The sequence below is a fragment of the Anoplopoma fimbria genome, chromosome 20 (assembly GCF_027596085.1).
Source record: "Anoplopoma fimbria isolate UVic2021 breed Golden Eagle Sablefish chromosome 20, Afim_UVic_2022, whole genome shotgun sequence".
In the NCBI taxonomy this organism is placed as follows: domain Eukaryota; kingdom Metazoa; phylum Chordata; class Actinopteri; order Perciformes; family Anoplopomatidae; genus Anoplopoma; species Anoplopoma fimbria.
This window is the reverse complement of record NC_072468.1, coordinates 15728520-15744644: the sequence shown is the minus strand read 5'-3', so window position 1 is coordinate 15744644 and position 16125 is coordinate 15728520. Positions and strand designations below refer to the sequence as shown.

The 16125-nt window shown below is 37.6% G+C and overlaps 2 protein-coding genes across 2 annotated transcripts; both read left to right on the top strand.

The window, feature by feature from the left end:
* The first annotated feature begins 20 nt into the window (after nt 1–20).
* Nucleotides 21–2227, top strand: LOC129109354 (RIIa domain-containing protein 1). Its single transcript, XM_054621392.1, has 4 exons — nt 21–506; nt 592–668; nt 1212–1258; nt 1735–2227. Exons 1-4 carry the CDS (start codon nt 426–428, stop codon nt 1797–1799), a joined length of 270 nt encoding a protein of 89 aa, XP_054477367.1. The 5' UTR covers nt 21–425; the 3' UTR covers nt 1800–2227.
* A 7266-nt stretch (nt 2228–9493) lies between these two features.
* otoa (otoancorin) lies at nt 9494–16010 on the top strand. Its single transcript, XM_054621318.1, has 13 exons — nt 9494–9577; nt 9670–9788; nt 9879–10020; nt 10476–10669; nt 10751–10841; nt 11021–11129; nt 11234–11424; nt 12240–12389; nt 12873–13015; nt 13320–13456; nt 13617–13708; nt 15303–15456; nt 15617–16010. Exons 1-13 carry the CDS (start codon nt 9494–9496, stop codon nt 15697–15699), a joined length of 1689 nt encoding a protein of 562 aa, XP_054477293.1. The 3' UTR covers nt 15700–16010.
* The last annotated feature ends 115 nt before the right edge of the window (nt 16011–16125 follow it).

The following is a 16125-nucleotide window of genomic DNA, read 5'->3' as shown; positions in this document are numbered from 1 at the left end:
GTCAGTGTGGAATGTGGTGGGGTAATTAGAAAAGTTACTGAACTGAGTCAGTGATAAAACATCAACACAACCACCATAGTGGTTTACTGTTCTTGCAATTTCTTGTTTTTTGGAATTTTCCAAAGGTTGTAGGCTCTAAGCAGACAAAACACTGCCGTTTACCTATCACGCATTTCTCAAATGATTCCTGCTTTAAAACGTGGATTCATTTTAATTGCTGCAAGATAATACTAGGAACTATATTCCTGACATATGCTGCCACCTCGCGGACGCAGCCGCTAATTGCTGGAGGTCGTTTCCGAGGCAACAGTTGCTCACAAACCGCAGCAGCTGTGTCGTTAACAGGTGACCATGTTGGTGCGAAATAAGGCTTCAAACGCCAGTCAGTGAACACTGTAAGGTGAATAACAGGACAATCAGAGATAATGGCTGGAAATAGAGGTTTGGTGAAGCTGGACGTCGGTGTGTTGAGTGCTGATCAGCAGGAGAAGCTGCGACAGTTCAAGGTAACACAACAATAACTACAAACCACAGCTTCACCTGTGTGCTGCTGATCAGAGATCCTCACATGCTTGTTCTTGTGATTGCCAGATGAAAACGAGAATCGACAACGAGAAGTATTTGAGATCACATCCAGAAGTAGAGGTGCTGATAGGGGACTTTCTAAGGTAAGTGGACGTCAGCAAGATCAACTTCTCCTACATTAGTTGTATTTATTATTAATATTATTGTCTGAGTTAATAAATAATATAGGCAACCTCAAGGGAATTACAGATAGTAACAGTATTACTATGTTTAGGCTCATTTGTGATAGAAATGTATATTATAAACTTCTCAGATACAAAATAAAACAAGACTAGGAAAAAAACTTGCTTAAACAAAATATAAATTAAAGTCTAAATAATTCAAATAAAGGTTATAAATACAAACTGAGCTTGACATCCACATATTGTCAGGCAAGCAATTCCCATGTGTATATGTAACTTAACACTGCTTGCTTTATGGAATACATTTAGCTCTGACCATAAGCCTTATTTTCTTATATTTTTTTTTACATTTTCAAGGATGATAAAAGGTCTGAGTTTGCCTGTATGTGTACCCAATTGTTTGGAGAGTAGTTGCCATAGATCCAAAAACATATTCTAAGCTGCTCTTCATATCATACTTTAGTTGTACAGTTACTATTTGTATTCTCTGTGTTCCTCTCATAGAGATATGCTTCTTAAAAGGCCAGCTGACATCCGTGAGTTTGCTGCAGGTGAGTTGCGCGCAAACACACACACACACACACACACACACACACACACACACACACACACACACACACACACACACACACACACACACATACACATACATTAAGCTTGGGCTATACAGAAAATACCTAAGTGAACAAGTGTTTCAGCATTATTTTTCTGAGCCCTTTTTCAACTGAGACTTTAGGCTTTTTTAAAGATTTACTCAAAATTAATATGCATAATTGGGGTTGTTGCTCAGTGCCACTGACAGGATACGGACGTCAGAAAGTATGGGAGATCGACAAAGTCATTGTTAGATTTAGTATTTTTGTGGGATTTTTTGACAAGAAGAAACATTAAACAATACCAGCTCCACCCTTTAAATGGACCCGAGGAAGAGTAGTTTTTGCCATGGTTATGCAGATCCAAATGAACAAAACTGTTAACACACACCAGCTTGTATCACCCACTAACAAGTGTAAATGGTCGTTTTCAGATCACTTCTTCAACCCAAACCTTCATGTGGTTATTGGCTCCAAAATGGAAGGAAACATGGAGTGAAACAAACCCAACAGTCACGATGCTTCTTCTTTGTGTCTTTCTCTGTACGGAACAACACACAATAGGACTCTATTTTAGGAACAACAAAGACACTATAGATATTTAATGGTGTATAATAATCTCAGATTTGTGATGTTCAGAGGAATCTGCAAATGTTTTTTTCATGTAATACACATGTGTATGTAATTATATTTGTAAATGATCATATTTGCAAGTATATTGAGATTTGTAAACCTGTAGATGAATCTGTAAATGTGTACATGGAAAATATGTAGGCAACATTTAAAAGGTTAACATAGATATTGGCTATAAGTATTGTGATCCAATAGCTGGAAATAAATAAATAATCTGTTAAACACAGATTTTTTAAAACATTTGCAGATTCTTCCATTCCTTCTCAAATCTCAGTACTCATTGAGAGATTCTCTTACACATTTACAAATCTCATTAGACATTTACAAATCTCATTATGTACATGTGCAAATATTCTCTTTGGAGAGCGTGAATAAAGGTTGTACTGTGTGGTTGAAGCTATCTCTTTCGTTTCTTTTTGACTATGTTTTCTTTTATTGGATAATGCAGCTCTGTATTTGGTTGTGGTTTGTGGATTTTATCAGCACATCCATCTTTTCAAAAACTCCTGAAGTATTTCATTCTTTGTGACATGCAGTGTTATTCTCTCTCTCTCTTTCGCACTCCCTCATTATCTCTCTCACACACACACACACACACACACACACACACACACACACACACACACACACACACACACACACACACACACACACACACACACACACACACACACACACACACACACACACACACACACTCGTGTTAATATATGATGCACCTGCTTTGACTAAATTAAGAACAGGTAACCAGCCAGCCAACTCACATCAGATGTGGAAGAGAGGTAGAGGAACAACACGCACAGCTTCACTTTTCTGTTTTTAAATTACATTTTTTCCAGAATCTACCTGGACGCAGATTATGTAAGTAAAAACTTATTATACATAAATCAATAAGTTCTTTGTTTCCCTTTTCAGTCTTTGTAATGTGTTGATAGTTTCAGGCATGTAATTATGTTGAAGCCATTACATTGCTTAAACGTACAGGTATGTAACGTAAATGTATTTTATGCTTTAATTGTTATTTTTTTGTAAAACTTATATAGATATCGGTGATTATATACAGCAAATAAATAATCAGGCATTAAAACCTCATTAATCCAATTTTATTATTACTCTACCGTTGTTGGGTAATAAATGGGTGTTTTGAAATGAGAAGTATAATCAATGGAAAACAAACAAATTGAATGCAAGCAAATAAACAATATGCAAATGTTGGACGGAAGCTCCATTAAGTGAGTTAATGGGAAATTCAAAGTTTGTGTTCGTGCAAAGGTAGAGGTAGCAGAAAAGCACACCATGTACTTTACCAAACATGTTTGTCACAGCATGTTTTCCCCTAAAGTCCGTTGAGCCTCCTGTAATATGGGTAACAAGGGTGGTAACTACATCACAAATCCTCAGAGGAGGAAGCTTGTCAGAAAACTGGAGGTGGCTTGCATGGAAACCGGTTCCATAACAACTAGGGGCCGAATAACAAAACTGAAAACTTTCTGTTATGGAAAGAAAAATATATGATTACAAAATGTAAAGAATGCAAATTTAAGTCATAATTACTGTTAATATGTGTTGATATTATTGCCTTCTTTGAATTATGTCCTCATGTTCAATAGACAGGCAGGCAGGTCTTTTCACCATGGCCCCAAAAGGAGGAACATTTTTCTTTCTACTTGTTATGACCTGTGCAGCCTTGGGTAAGCAACAACACCATCACATTGATGGTCTCAAAAAAAGGAGCCCAAATGCATTCATGTTTTTAATGTGTAAATCTGTGTAAATGTGTGACCTTTCATAATTATCCATTACTACCTATTCAGCTTTTCTACCAGATGGGATGCCTGAGAATAGACATGACTTCAGAGACATGGCCAAAAAACTGGTATGTTATTTCTTGAATACAATTTAACAATAGTAATTATTAATACATCATCATGAAATTGAGATTGTGAATTTCTTGAAGTTTTGCAGGACAGTGATGCACAAACACACATTCTAGTGTTACAACTGTATGGCTGAATTCCCTTTATTTTACTTATGTCACAGATAGTCAAATTATTACTATGACCTACTTGTTGCATATCAGAACCTTCATCCTTACAGGCTACTGTGTATAAAGTATATAGAAAACTCCAAAAGCACTGTAATTAAGTGTTGTTCACATGTATTTTCGGGGCATTACGTTTCTCTAACCATAAACAGAGTTTAAGTTAAATAAATAAATATCATACCTTAATGAAGACCCTAATGTTATTACTTCTGTGTTTTTTTCATCAGATGAGGAAGTGCCAGAATGAGGGTGAGGGAACTATGTCTCTCTCTCTCTCTCTCTCTCTCTCTCTCTCTCTCTCTCTCTCTCTCTCTCTCTCTCTCTCTCTCTTCCTTCCCTGTGCCTCTCTCTGTCTCTCTCTCTATACCTCTCACTCTCTCGCTCTCGCTTTCTCTTTCTTCTCTATACCTTTCTCCCTGTCTCTCTCTCTGTCTCTCTCTCTCTGTCTCTTTCTCTCTGTCTCTCTCTCTCTGTCTGTCTCTCTCTCTCTCCCTCTCTCTCTCTGTGAATTTAATTCAAAGACCTTATTTGCCTGAAAAGCAAATCCTCCTGAAGTATTTTTTTCTTTGTGACATGCAGTATTATATTCTCCTGCCAGTTCTACTGTAGTGCTGTCTTCTCTCTCTCTCTCTCTCTCTCTCTCTCTCTCTCTCTCTCTCGCTAGCTCGCCCACTCTCTCTGAGAGTGAGGGACTCATAACCTTAGAGACACTAATACATGGCAAATACTCAGACCAGTCCATATGTGTTATTACCTGTGCAACATATACATATGGAGGGTTTCTATGTTACAGAATACCCAGCGCCTGAGATGATGCAGCTGAAAACTATCTTCAATAACAGGTAATACTGTAAGTGTGTCTCTGTGTCGGTCCCTGTCCTTACTGGTTAGTTTCCCAAAGAGGCAGAAAATATCAGATTTTGTTTAGGCTTGTTCAAAATGTTTAGTTGCCTTTTTATAAATATACATATTGGCTCCAACCTGCAAAATAGTATGAGTAAGTAAGAATCAAATATTGTCAAGACATCCGTGACCAAAGTGTTTAACTCCAGCTGCTCCAACAGAGCTGATCATCGGCTAGCAGCAGAAGATTGTGGTGGGACTGTGAAAGATGTATGAATAGGAAGAAAAATGTTGCTAAAAAAGTGAAAATGGTCCCAGTTCAATCTTATTGGGTGATTAAAGGCTGAGATGAATCAGAAAATTTAAACGCAACACTTAATATTTTAAACGATTTATACTGACCAAACTGTCTCCAATCTTAATCCTCGCTCAGTGACTTGACTATGGCAGACAGGAACTCTGAGCAATCTGGAACCCTCCTATCTACTTTTCTTAATGTCCTGCATCCTGTTTCCCCAGACGAAGTCGATAAAATGGTATGAATACACACACACACACACACACACACACACACACACACACACACACACACACACACACACACACACACACACACACACACACACACACACACACACACACACACTTAAACCACATTTGATTTCTTCACATAAAGACACTGTAAATAATTAATGATTACTGGGTTTTTTTTTGGAGCAAGCATTATCTTAATGATTGAGGGTCATTTTATGCATTATCTGTTTAACTGCACCTGTCTTAGCAAGCACACATTAGTTTTCTATTTTCTCTCTATCTCGTTTAGACAAACAACATGTGGAATTTCAGCAATCTTCCAACCTTGCTCAAGCTGATGAAGAACTCCTCTGTCAGTACTCAAGACCCCACTAAAGCTGAGATCTTCAGAAAAGAAAACACAATCCATTAGCTAATGCAGCTCTCTGCCACTTTATTGATTCCTGCCATCTTTCTCATTCTCTCAGGTGGAATCTGCATGTTACATGCGGGCATTTATGTCTCCTCTGTGCTTGGAAACTTTGACAACACAGAGTGAAAACAACATGACTTCAGAAGAGTACGAGACACTGCTTTGGGCTGCCAAACCTGCCCTGCTGAATATGCTTTTTCCTAGAATGAACCTTCCCACTGATGTAGGAAAGCGCCAAAACCTTAAAAACATGTGAGTGTGCCATTATGTTACAACTTCCTCAACTGTCTTTCAGCAGCTTTTCCTTAAATTGTATAATTGTTCATTGGTTCCAGGATGGAGATGCTGAAGGGCGTGTATGGTGTCATGCCTAAAGACCAAAGGACTCAGGTGGTAATATGGGTAAAAGAGCAGATCACACAGAAGTACTTCAACTGTACAATGAGGCCACCATCTGACCCAAGATCAAGTAAGAAATGCGTTAAAGATTTTCAGAAACCATTCTCTACAATAAAGTCAACCATTCTGATATATTCATCATTAACTTCATGAGTTAATCTGATTCATTTATACTCGTATGTGAAACAGAAAAAAGATAGAGAGCACAAGGTGGACGAGACAGAAGGAAAACCTTTTAAACCCCTTTTTGAAGTAGAATTGACTACACAGAGGGAAACACAAGCACTTGATGAAGAGGCTGCAGAGAAAAAGAGGCTACAGAGAAAAAGAAAGGGGGAGATAAGGGGAATAATAGCAAAAGAAAAAAGTTGAACGAAACAGCTGAAATAAAGCTAACTGGATGTAAAATAACATGCAGGGGAAAAGCGGGAGGTAGACGAGCCTCTTGTATGCAAATCATACAAAGCAAGTGGAGAATTGTGTGATTAACTAACAAAAAAGCATGCAGGAGAAAATGTGTGATAAGAGCAAGGACCAGGTACAAGTGGGGATTGTTTGTGTCACAGAAACCCTGCATCTTTTATGCGTGCTTCTGAGACACAGTATCTACGTATGCTTGCAAATGTATTTGTTTAGATGTGATTTACATCTAGGGAATCATGCAAACAAAGATAATGTCAAGTGCTACAATTAGGTAATAGTCTCCAGCACTGGTGGCAATAAACACTCATCAGTACATATGGATCTGCACAGCAAACACCCAACTCTTACCCATAAATCCTTAATGGGTTGGTGGGACGCCTTGATTCCTGCCTCTTTAATGTTGTCAATTTTCTGTTAAGAATGAATGTGACTTGTAACAGCCTCATTGACTCTGTAGTGCTGATGGAGACCTGCAAACCTTTAGTGAAATGGCTGAACATGGAGGCGTTGAACATGATGGGACCTTACGTCTCCCGTCTAGCACCAAAAGACGTTGATTCTTCTCCCAAAGAAGAGGTGAGAAGGTCTGCAAAGAAGGATGAAGAGCCAACGCAACCAGCAGCAAATAACAAGATTTTAATTTGTAGCTCTGTTGCTCTGTTTCCTAATTTTCTCTTCTAGCTGTGTGCATTTTTCCGCACAGACAAGTTCACATCCGCCATGAGTACGACCTCTAAGATTAATCCAAGCCTGGGCCAGAAGTTTCTCCAAAAATTTCAAGAGTGCTTCAGTGGAGAGAAGGAGTTTGCTGCGAATGTGGACAAGTATGTATTATGCAAGAAAGTGCTTTACAGAAAATTATAAAATGTAAAACTTGTACATAAAAACTCAGAACTGTATCAGAATCTACATCTATCCTTACATATGTTGTTTTCTAGATATATTCAGTTTTTTTCAGATCTTCCCATTTAATGTCTTTTTTTGGTAAAACTGAAGAGGACTAATAAAACATATCTCACTGTTTACTGAATGTGGGGGCTTTAGGGGGGTTTGTAAGTCACTCATTATATGAGAGAGAATGGTATATTAGTGTTAATAATTCTGTATACAAACAAATGTACTTTGTTTTTATTATAGAGACTTGATTCATTTCAAGGTTTAAATAATAATTACATTTCCACTTCCTCGTCAGACTTGGCATACTGGCCTGTCATTATTCCGCTGTTCCAGACTTGACTCCTGAAATCAGCGGGAAACTCCTCTCTGAACTTGACAACTGCGATGACTTCAACAACCCAAAAATCACAAAGGTATCAATCACTTGCTTATACTTACCCAAACATCTGCCCGTGTCCCCACTCAGCCAGGACCAGAAGTTACATTTTCATTTCTTTGTCTTCTTACCCTCTACTGACTAAAGCTGAAGAAGCGTCTCGTCAAGTCTGTGATGTCAAATAGAAACAGCACTGAAGCACTTCGCCAGCTTGGCATAAGTGTTGCCTTGCTGTCTTCCAAACAGCTGTCTGAGTTTCCTGAGAAAGATCTCAAAAAAATTCTAAAAAATCTGGGACCCAACGTCAAATGGACACTGGGCCAACAGCGCGCCCTAGTCAAGAAACTGCTTTGCACAAAGGTGAGCCTGCAGTACTGCTGGAAGTCTGGCTCTCATATGCACTCACTCGATAGTCATGTCATTCTGCTTTCCCTTAGTGTGTACAGGTGACCGCTGAGGAGCTGATGGACCTTAAGTCAGTTGCAGGTGGTTTGCCTATCAGTGTGCTAAAGAAGGTCAAGAACATAACGACTGATAGAGAGGACCTGAAGAACATGTTCATGCGGATGACGAAGGGGCAGCTAATGGCCACACTGGAGGGGGTGAGTAGGGAGAGAGCAGCAGGAAATAGAAGTTAACTTTATTTATTACCACTGACTATGACTCAGATGAATTCATATTTATATGAAAATCCAAATCTCATTCTCAAATAAAAAAAGATATGTTGTTCTTATATGTGAAACCATTTATAAAATTGTTACCATCATTTTAGAAATAATTGAATGTCTGTCTCCCTGTAGCTGTTTAGAGAAATGGTTCCCTCAGAGCTGGTGCAGAAGTTGTACGGCCCTTTGCTTCGCAGGCTTCCTCTAAACAAACTGGACAAAGTAAACATCTCTTCCTTAACCTCTTTGGACCAATTGGTGGATAAAATATGGTCTCGGCCACAGGTAATGTGCCTGAACACCTCCTCTGTCAACAACACTAACCTATTAACAATTTTATTTTAATGCAAATTTTTAACATATTTTGAATTATCTTTCTTTTATTGTTATTCTTGATCAATTCAATTAAAAAACATACTGGATTAAAGTTACCTTCACACTATATCTGTTAATTGTTAGTTAAGTAATGAGTTGTACGTACTAAAAATTGGTGCAATGTTTCCGACTTGTAGGCAGCTTTCCTGGCAAAACAGATGTATGTTCAAAAGAAGCTTCATTGGTAAGATATACAGCAGTGAACAACATAGCAGAAATTCCAATCAATACAATGCAATACGAAAGCCTTACAATTATAAAGGCTAGAATGTTTCTGTTTGACTGGCAGAGGTATTAATTCAAATTGGTGGACATTGTCAAGATCATCAAAGTTAATGAAAACTTGGATTTAAATCTTTAGTATGTCTCTATAACATGATATAATCATCCCTTCTTAGTTTTTACATCAGACATATAGTGGAAAAAACCTAGTTAGCTTAACCAAATTCCTGTTTAATGCAGGAATATGTATTGTTTTAGTTATTTGCATGTTCTTCTTACTTTTGTGTACATTTCTGCCATTGCTTAAATTCAAAACATTATTGGCCGAGACAGGAAGCTGCATTCAGTCCTTCAGGGAGTAACATCTAAGATGATAGACAACGTAGCGGACAATGATACGCAGGACATGGCTCAGGCCATAACAGAGACTCCACAGTGGCTCTCCAACGTGCAGGTATGTATTTAGTCACACATACAGTATGTACACACATATGTAAATATATAATTTGTAGAGTATACCAATTGATAACAAATATACCTTTTCAGGCACGATCTGCTGCCAGAAAGCTTTTTGAAACTAAGGAGAAAGAGAGAGCTGACTATTTCAAAAACATCACTGAGGATGAGATGAACAACATTCCCACATGCTTACTTCTTCGCCTGCCGTAAAGAAACTCTTTCATCTAACTCACTTTATCTTTTAAAAAATCCACAATAAAATGTTAAGGCTCTCTATGTCCTTTACACTATCCCAGGCCTATGAAGGTGAGGGATTTGCCTGACTCTGTGTGTCCTGCCTTCCTCTACAAGATGAAAGAGGCCAACCTGAGCTCATTTCCTCATCATTCCCCTTCTCGCCCCGCACTCACCCAGAGGGCTCTGCTTTGCCTGGCCGAAGTAAACACAGGGATACAGACGGGTGATAATTAAAGGAAAAGCTGACAAAAACTAATCAAACTAAACTAAATAATCTTATTAAGGTGTGGAACCATCAAAAGTCGTTAGAGCAGCAAAAATGCTCCTTTGCATAGATGGTCCAAGTGCCAAAATATTTTTCCTAATTTGGTGTTTTGATGGTGGTGGTGGTGGCTGTCTGACACATTGGTCCAAAACGTTTCATAGGTGTTCAATGGGGATGAGATGTGGTGATGTGAAGGTCATATAATATATTTATCAACCCCTTCAGTGTGCCCTGTATGGAATCATCATTCATTAAGTTTCTCTACTTATTCATTATTCACTTTTTCCTTTAAATTGTCACCTGCTTATACCTTTTGCTCCACATCTATTATTATGAAATTTCAAGTCTAGTGTGTTAACATCAGCCTAAGATATTCACTATGCCTTTTCAGGGACCAGACCTATCTGGACTGACGGATGAAGACGTATCCAGCCTTGGACAGCTGAAATGTGAGCTTCAGCCTTCCCAACTGCTCTCCATGGCCCCTGATGTCCTGAACTCCAGCCTCCAGCAAATGGCTTCCTGCCAGCACATTCCTCAACGCCACAGGGCAGATATAATTCAGCTGGTCACACAGACTTTTGGGTAGGACACTCTCCCTGTGGGTGTTTGAGTTACTGCAGAGAAAGCAGGAGACTGTAGCATCTTTTTTTTAATCCTTTGCAGGGATCCGTCTTATTGGTCAGCTGAGACTATGGAAGCACTGGGTCCTTTGCTCCTTTTGGATGACAATGCCATATCTGCTCTGCCCTATAAGGTGTTTATCTTTTGACTTAACCATCACATGTCATCTGAACAGTGATGCAACTGATAATGTTCCACATTTTTATCAATAATTCTCTCAAAATCAAGAGGGAGTTGAGCGCTGCATGTATTTGTTCATGTATTTGCTCATAATACCGTTTTCTTTATTTTCCCCCTCTCTGTCTCTGTAAGTCCTGGATGAAGGACGTTCTCTATTCCCTGCAGTCGGGCCTGCGCCGCACCTCCAAAGCCCTGAGAAAGAAATTATTCGACCTCACCACCACCACATCAAATGCAGCGTGTAAAAAGAGAGCTATTGATACTGTGCAAAACATTGGTGATGCCTTGCTACACTGTACTTTTCTTTTCCTCACCTGCTGTGTGTTTCTCTCTTTTCTCTCTCAGCCAAAAGTAACAATAATAAAGAAATCACTGTGGAGTTGATTGAAGAGCTGGGAATGGCCAACGTCTACTGGACACATTCACAGCTTTCTCAGATGTCAGACGAAACCTTCCTCACTACTTTAGAAACACTTGGGGCTGTCCCTGACTATGGGGCAGATCAACTGGCCGTGCTCAGTAAAAAAGCAACTGAGGTACAATGGAAGCACTGATCCTGGTTCTGTTCGTTCAGTGAGCAGAGGTTTCCTCTGGTGCACTGATAAAGGGGGATAGTCAATTTATAATTTTCTATTGTTCTAACATTTCTAAGGGTTTTTGTTCTTTTGGTTTCATTGTGGTGGTTGATGGTGAAGTCAACGCAATGAGGGACTGCAGGAACATTATTTTGGAGGGCAACTGAACCTTCACTTTTTAACAAAATGTTGAATGTATCCTCCCTTTTGAAAAATATCTCTCCCACACTCTCCCTCTAAATATGTAAAAAATATTTTTGAGTTTAATCATAAAACTGAAAGTGCATTAATAATTTAAAATGATGTACTACTTAACATAACAACTTATGTATAGATAGAACAATAATTCTCACAATATCAACCAAATTTCACACCAGAAATGTTTCGCCAATATAGAAAAGCAAACATTCACTCTATTTTGAAACCAAGAGTCCCTAACTGAACAGTTATTACCACTGTCAAAAGTAATTCATTGAACCAGGCACATGCTATAACTCAAGGGGCTTCTGAAATATTTCATGAATTGAGTTTAAAGAAAATGTAAAAGAAAAACCAAACATTTCAAACTTCCCTCCCTTCAGCAAAAAGAAAAAAACAGAACACAGTCCCTAAGTTAAAAACAGTATTCGATGATTAAAAGACATCAAAATCAATCAAGAACTTTTTTTATGTTGTCATTGAATGCATTGACATATATATCCAGCATTTTGCGCTCATCACAATTAATTTCTGATTAAAAGCTTGATTCATTTAACTGTTTCTGTGTGTTTCTGCAGGTCTTGGGCCCAGTGTCCCAGATGAATGAGAGTGTGGTGATGCAAATGGGATGCGTAACTCGGGGCTTCTCCAGTGCAGACCTGGAGAGGCTCCCCTTCTCACTGGACTCTCTGGAGGAAATTGCCAAATGTGGCTGGAATGAGTCACAGGTGAGGAATAAAACCAGCTTCATATGCTCATGACTTCTACTCATGAATGTATGAAGAGAACTGGGAACAGCGTTGTATCCCGGATCTCACAGCAATTTTCATCCTTCTTCCACATCCATGGGGCCCATAGAGCATGCACACTAGCAATCCCTTTAAATCCGCCTTTCAGCTCCCAGTCAAACTTTGTTCACATGCTCATTCACATGAACTGATGGAGGGTTTTTTTATCTAATTATTTTAAAAAAGGGCTTTTCAAGTGTTCTTACTGGATAGCTGATTCATCCCCCAAAACATATATATGTTTAGTAGAAAAAGTATTTTTTTGGACCCATGGCATCATGTGACTGACCTAGAAGTTGTAATTCCACCATTTTGCCACAATGTAAAATTTGCTTCAAACCCTGGTGCTCTTCCTGGGGGCTTGCTACTACTCATATACTGATTACCATGATGTTCACTAACCAAGATAACCTGTCTCAATAGGTGGAGCTGGTGTGGAAGGCTGTTGCTGTTTATAACAACCTGACAGCGCAGCAGCTGGGACCTACAGACATGGTAGCACTGAGCCAGTTCATCTGTGGCCTAAACTCCAGCGAGTTCGCACAGCTCAACGTGAACGCCTTCAGGTTTGTGCACCATACAGAACTCACTACTCATTTTAGATCAGTCAAGAGAGGGAGAAAAAAAAACATGATTTTATACAGACTCTGCTTTTGTCTCATGCAGATACAAGTGTTCACTTAACCTCCACCATAGTTAATCTCTGGTCTTAATGTCCTATTATAGATTTATACTAACAAACCAAAAAATCTGGAAGCTTAAAAAGTTTTGAATCAAATATCGTTTTACAATCAAGTTCACAGAGTATGCATTCTTTAGAGCAGAATCAGATATTTCTATAATGTTATAATGTGTCTGTGTGTGACACAGGGACGCTGTGGGCTCAATGGATGGTGTTCAATGCTCCTCCAAGGTTGCACAGCAGTTGAAAAGTATTGCTGTGTCTGCTTTTGGAAACCCCAACACCTGGACTGAAGCACAAGTGTCTGAGCTGGGCAACATCATTGGTTAGACAACCACCTCTACTCTGTGTACTCTGCATACAAAACCCAAGTGTATTATTCCACAGAAGTACTGTATATTGTTGGGTGGTAAAGAAACTATTTTTTCCTCGTTCTGTGTCGAACAAATTTACACAATTATACTGACCAGCTGTTTCTCCCTCAGCTGGGTTGAATTCAACTGAGTTGGCTTCTTTAGACCCGGCTGTCTTCTCATTTCTCAGCAAGTCCTGCATCCCGCTCATTACACAATTTGCTGTAAGTAACTTCCTCAAACCTTTGTTCTTAATTTCCAATGTCTTTCAGCTTGGAGCCAAATCTAGTTATTGAGTACATTTTATCAAGTACTGTACTTAAGTTGAGGTATTTGTACTTAACTTGAGTATTCTTAACTTGATTAACTTATTACTTATTTAGTTAATTTGTATGACTATTTGTGACATTATATATTTTACGACGTACTACAATTATTTTTTTTATGAAATACAATACTATGAATTTTTCACACTTAGGCTACATTTTTTCACTTTTTCATGACATACTTTACTTTGTCTTTTTAGACATTTCTAGAACATACAATGCTACTACTTTATGACTTGTATTTTGATAACTTATTATATGTTTATTTTTCCAATGATATACTGTACACTTTTTCAAATAATTATTCAATGACACAATATACCTTGACTTTTTTTTATGACTATCCTATGATAAACTATACCTTGAACTTTTTGTGAAAGACTAACATTTTTATGAGATACCATGCTGGACTTTTTAAAAATTATTTTTTAACAAATTACTTTTTTGACATGTTACGACATATTATACTGAGAATTATTTATAAGCATTTGAATTACCTTATTTTACTATACATTTTTTGATCTTCTAAATACATAATATACTATGACTTTTCTTTTTTTTTTTTATAACATACTTAGACTTTTTGACATGCGAAGACTTTTTCATTACTTTTTTTCATTGAGAATAACTATAAACTTTTCATGTTTTTTTTTGAAGCACCAAACTATGACTTTTTCAGGACTTTTTTGGACATACTGTAAAATGATTTTTATGCCTTTTCTTGATATACTATACTATGACTTTTTATGCCTTTTTTTGATATACTATACTGTTACTTTTTATGCCTTTTCTTGATATACAATACTAGGACTTTGTTATACATACTATACAATTACTTTTTTCGGCATACTATACTATTATTTTTTTCGGTCATGACTTTTCATGACTTTTTTTCTGACTTACTAAACTATTGCTTTTTTCGACATACTATACTATTATTTTTTTTCGATAAACAATACTACAGGCTTTTCATGTTGTTTTTTTTAAGCACCAAACTGATTTTTTTAGGATGTTTTTTCGACATACTATACTATGACTTTTTCAGGACTTTTTTTGTGACTTACTAAACTATTACCTTTTTACATACTATACCATTACTTTTGAATGACTTGTTCTGACATACTATACTATGACTTGTTCATGACTATTTTTGACAGACCATACTATTACTTTTTATGCCTTTTTTGACATACCATACTATTACTTTTTTTCGACATACTATACTATGACTTTTTTTAACATACTTTACTATGTTTTTTTTGTGACATACTAAATTATGACTAATGACTTACTATACACTGACCTTTCAGAGTTTTTTACGACACAATACTAGAACTTTTTTTTAATTTTTGTGTATCATTTTTAGTACAAAATATTCAGCTTCAAGAAAAAGGGTTGCGTTGTTTACCAAGGAAAACAAATCTTAGTAGTTTTAATGGAGGGATTGTATTTCTATGATATTAAAGTGATTTTTATTCTATTTTCCTTCCAGGCACTTTCTGTTGCTCAGCTTGAGGCTCTTGGACCTGACAACGCTGCCATGGTAACCATTGAACAGCTAGCTTCCCTGAGTGACGAGCAGATGGCTGCTTTTGAAAGGGCTGTGACCGGGTCACCTGACCAAACACAGAAATATAGCCAGTCAGGTAAGAATTTACATGTCCACTGCTGCAAATTCACTCAGTGGTAGAAAAGAGTGTGTTTATGTAAGACCCCATCCTTCATAGTAAGAAAATGATTAAGAACATGGACTTTTAAGGTTCAGTGAGGAAATCTTTGCATTCAGTCTTTATCACTCTTCTTCAGGTACTCCATCGCTGAATGTTGAGGGGATCTCAGCTTTCATGAAGCCCTTTCTGTTGCTCTTCATGGGGTTCCTGCTGCTGTGAGAATAGAGAGCCACCACATCCAAATGCAAAACTCACAAGTGCTTTAAGCTAACAAGACACCCAGCTTCATTAACATTAGGTGCACTTGTGACATGTAATTCTCAGATCAAGTTTGTTATTTGTGATGAAGACATGTTTTTCATAGATAATATATAATATAATCTCATAGATCTGAGATCATTTGTGTGAACGTAGGAGTGTGCCTATTCTAAACATTAAGTATACAACATAATCATCTGAACTGATAATCTGTGTAAGGAATCTCTATAACTGCTTTTTAATATCCTGTCTCTAGAAGTAAGAGGAATATTTGTTTGTCTACCATGTGGGATGTCTGTATTTGACACTGCACTGACAAAATGGAAAATGACAAATGATAAAATTCAAATAAAGATTAACATACGTATGCAGTAACTGTTGGAGTTG

Bases quoted from the DNA above. Each gene is read 5' to 3' on its own strand.
- LOC129109354 (XM_054621392.1), top strand. From the start codon at position 426: ATGGCTGGAAATAGAGGTTTGGTGAAGCTGGACGTCGGTGTGTTGAGT. The intron at 507-591 runs GTAACACAACAA...TGTGATTGCCAG, and splicing joins AGAAGCTGCGACAGTTCAAG to ATGAAAACGAGAATCGACAA. The intron at 1,259-1,734 runs GTGAGTTGCGCG...GGTCGTTTTCAG, and splicing joins CATCCGTGAGTTTGCTGCAG to ATCACTTCTTCAACCCAAAC.
- otoa (XM_054621318.1), top strand. From the start codon at position 9,494: ATGATAGACAACGTAGCGGACAATGATACGCAGGACATGGCTCAGGCC. The intron at 10,842-11,020 runs GTGTTTATCTTT...TGTCTCTGTAAG, and splicing joins TATCTGCTCTGCCCTATAAG to TCCTGGATGAAGGACGTTCT. The intron at 15,457-15,616 runs GTAAGAATTTAC...ACTCTTCTTCAG, and splicing joins ACAGAAATATAGCCAGTCAG to GTACTCCATCGCTGAATGTT.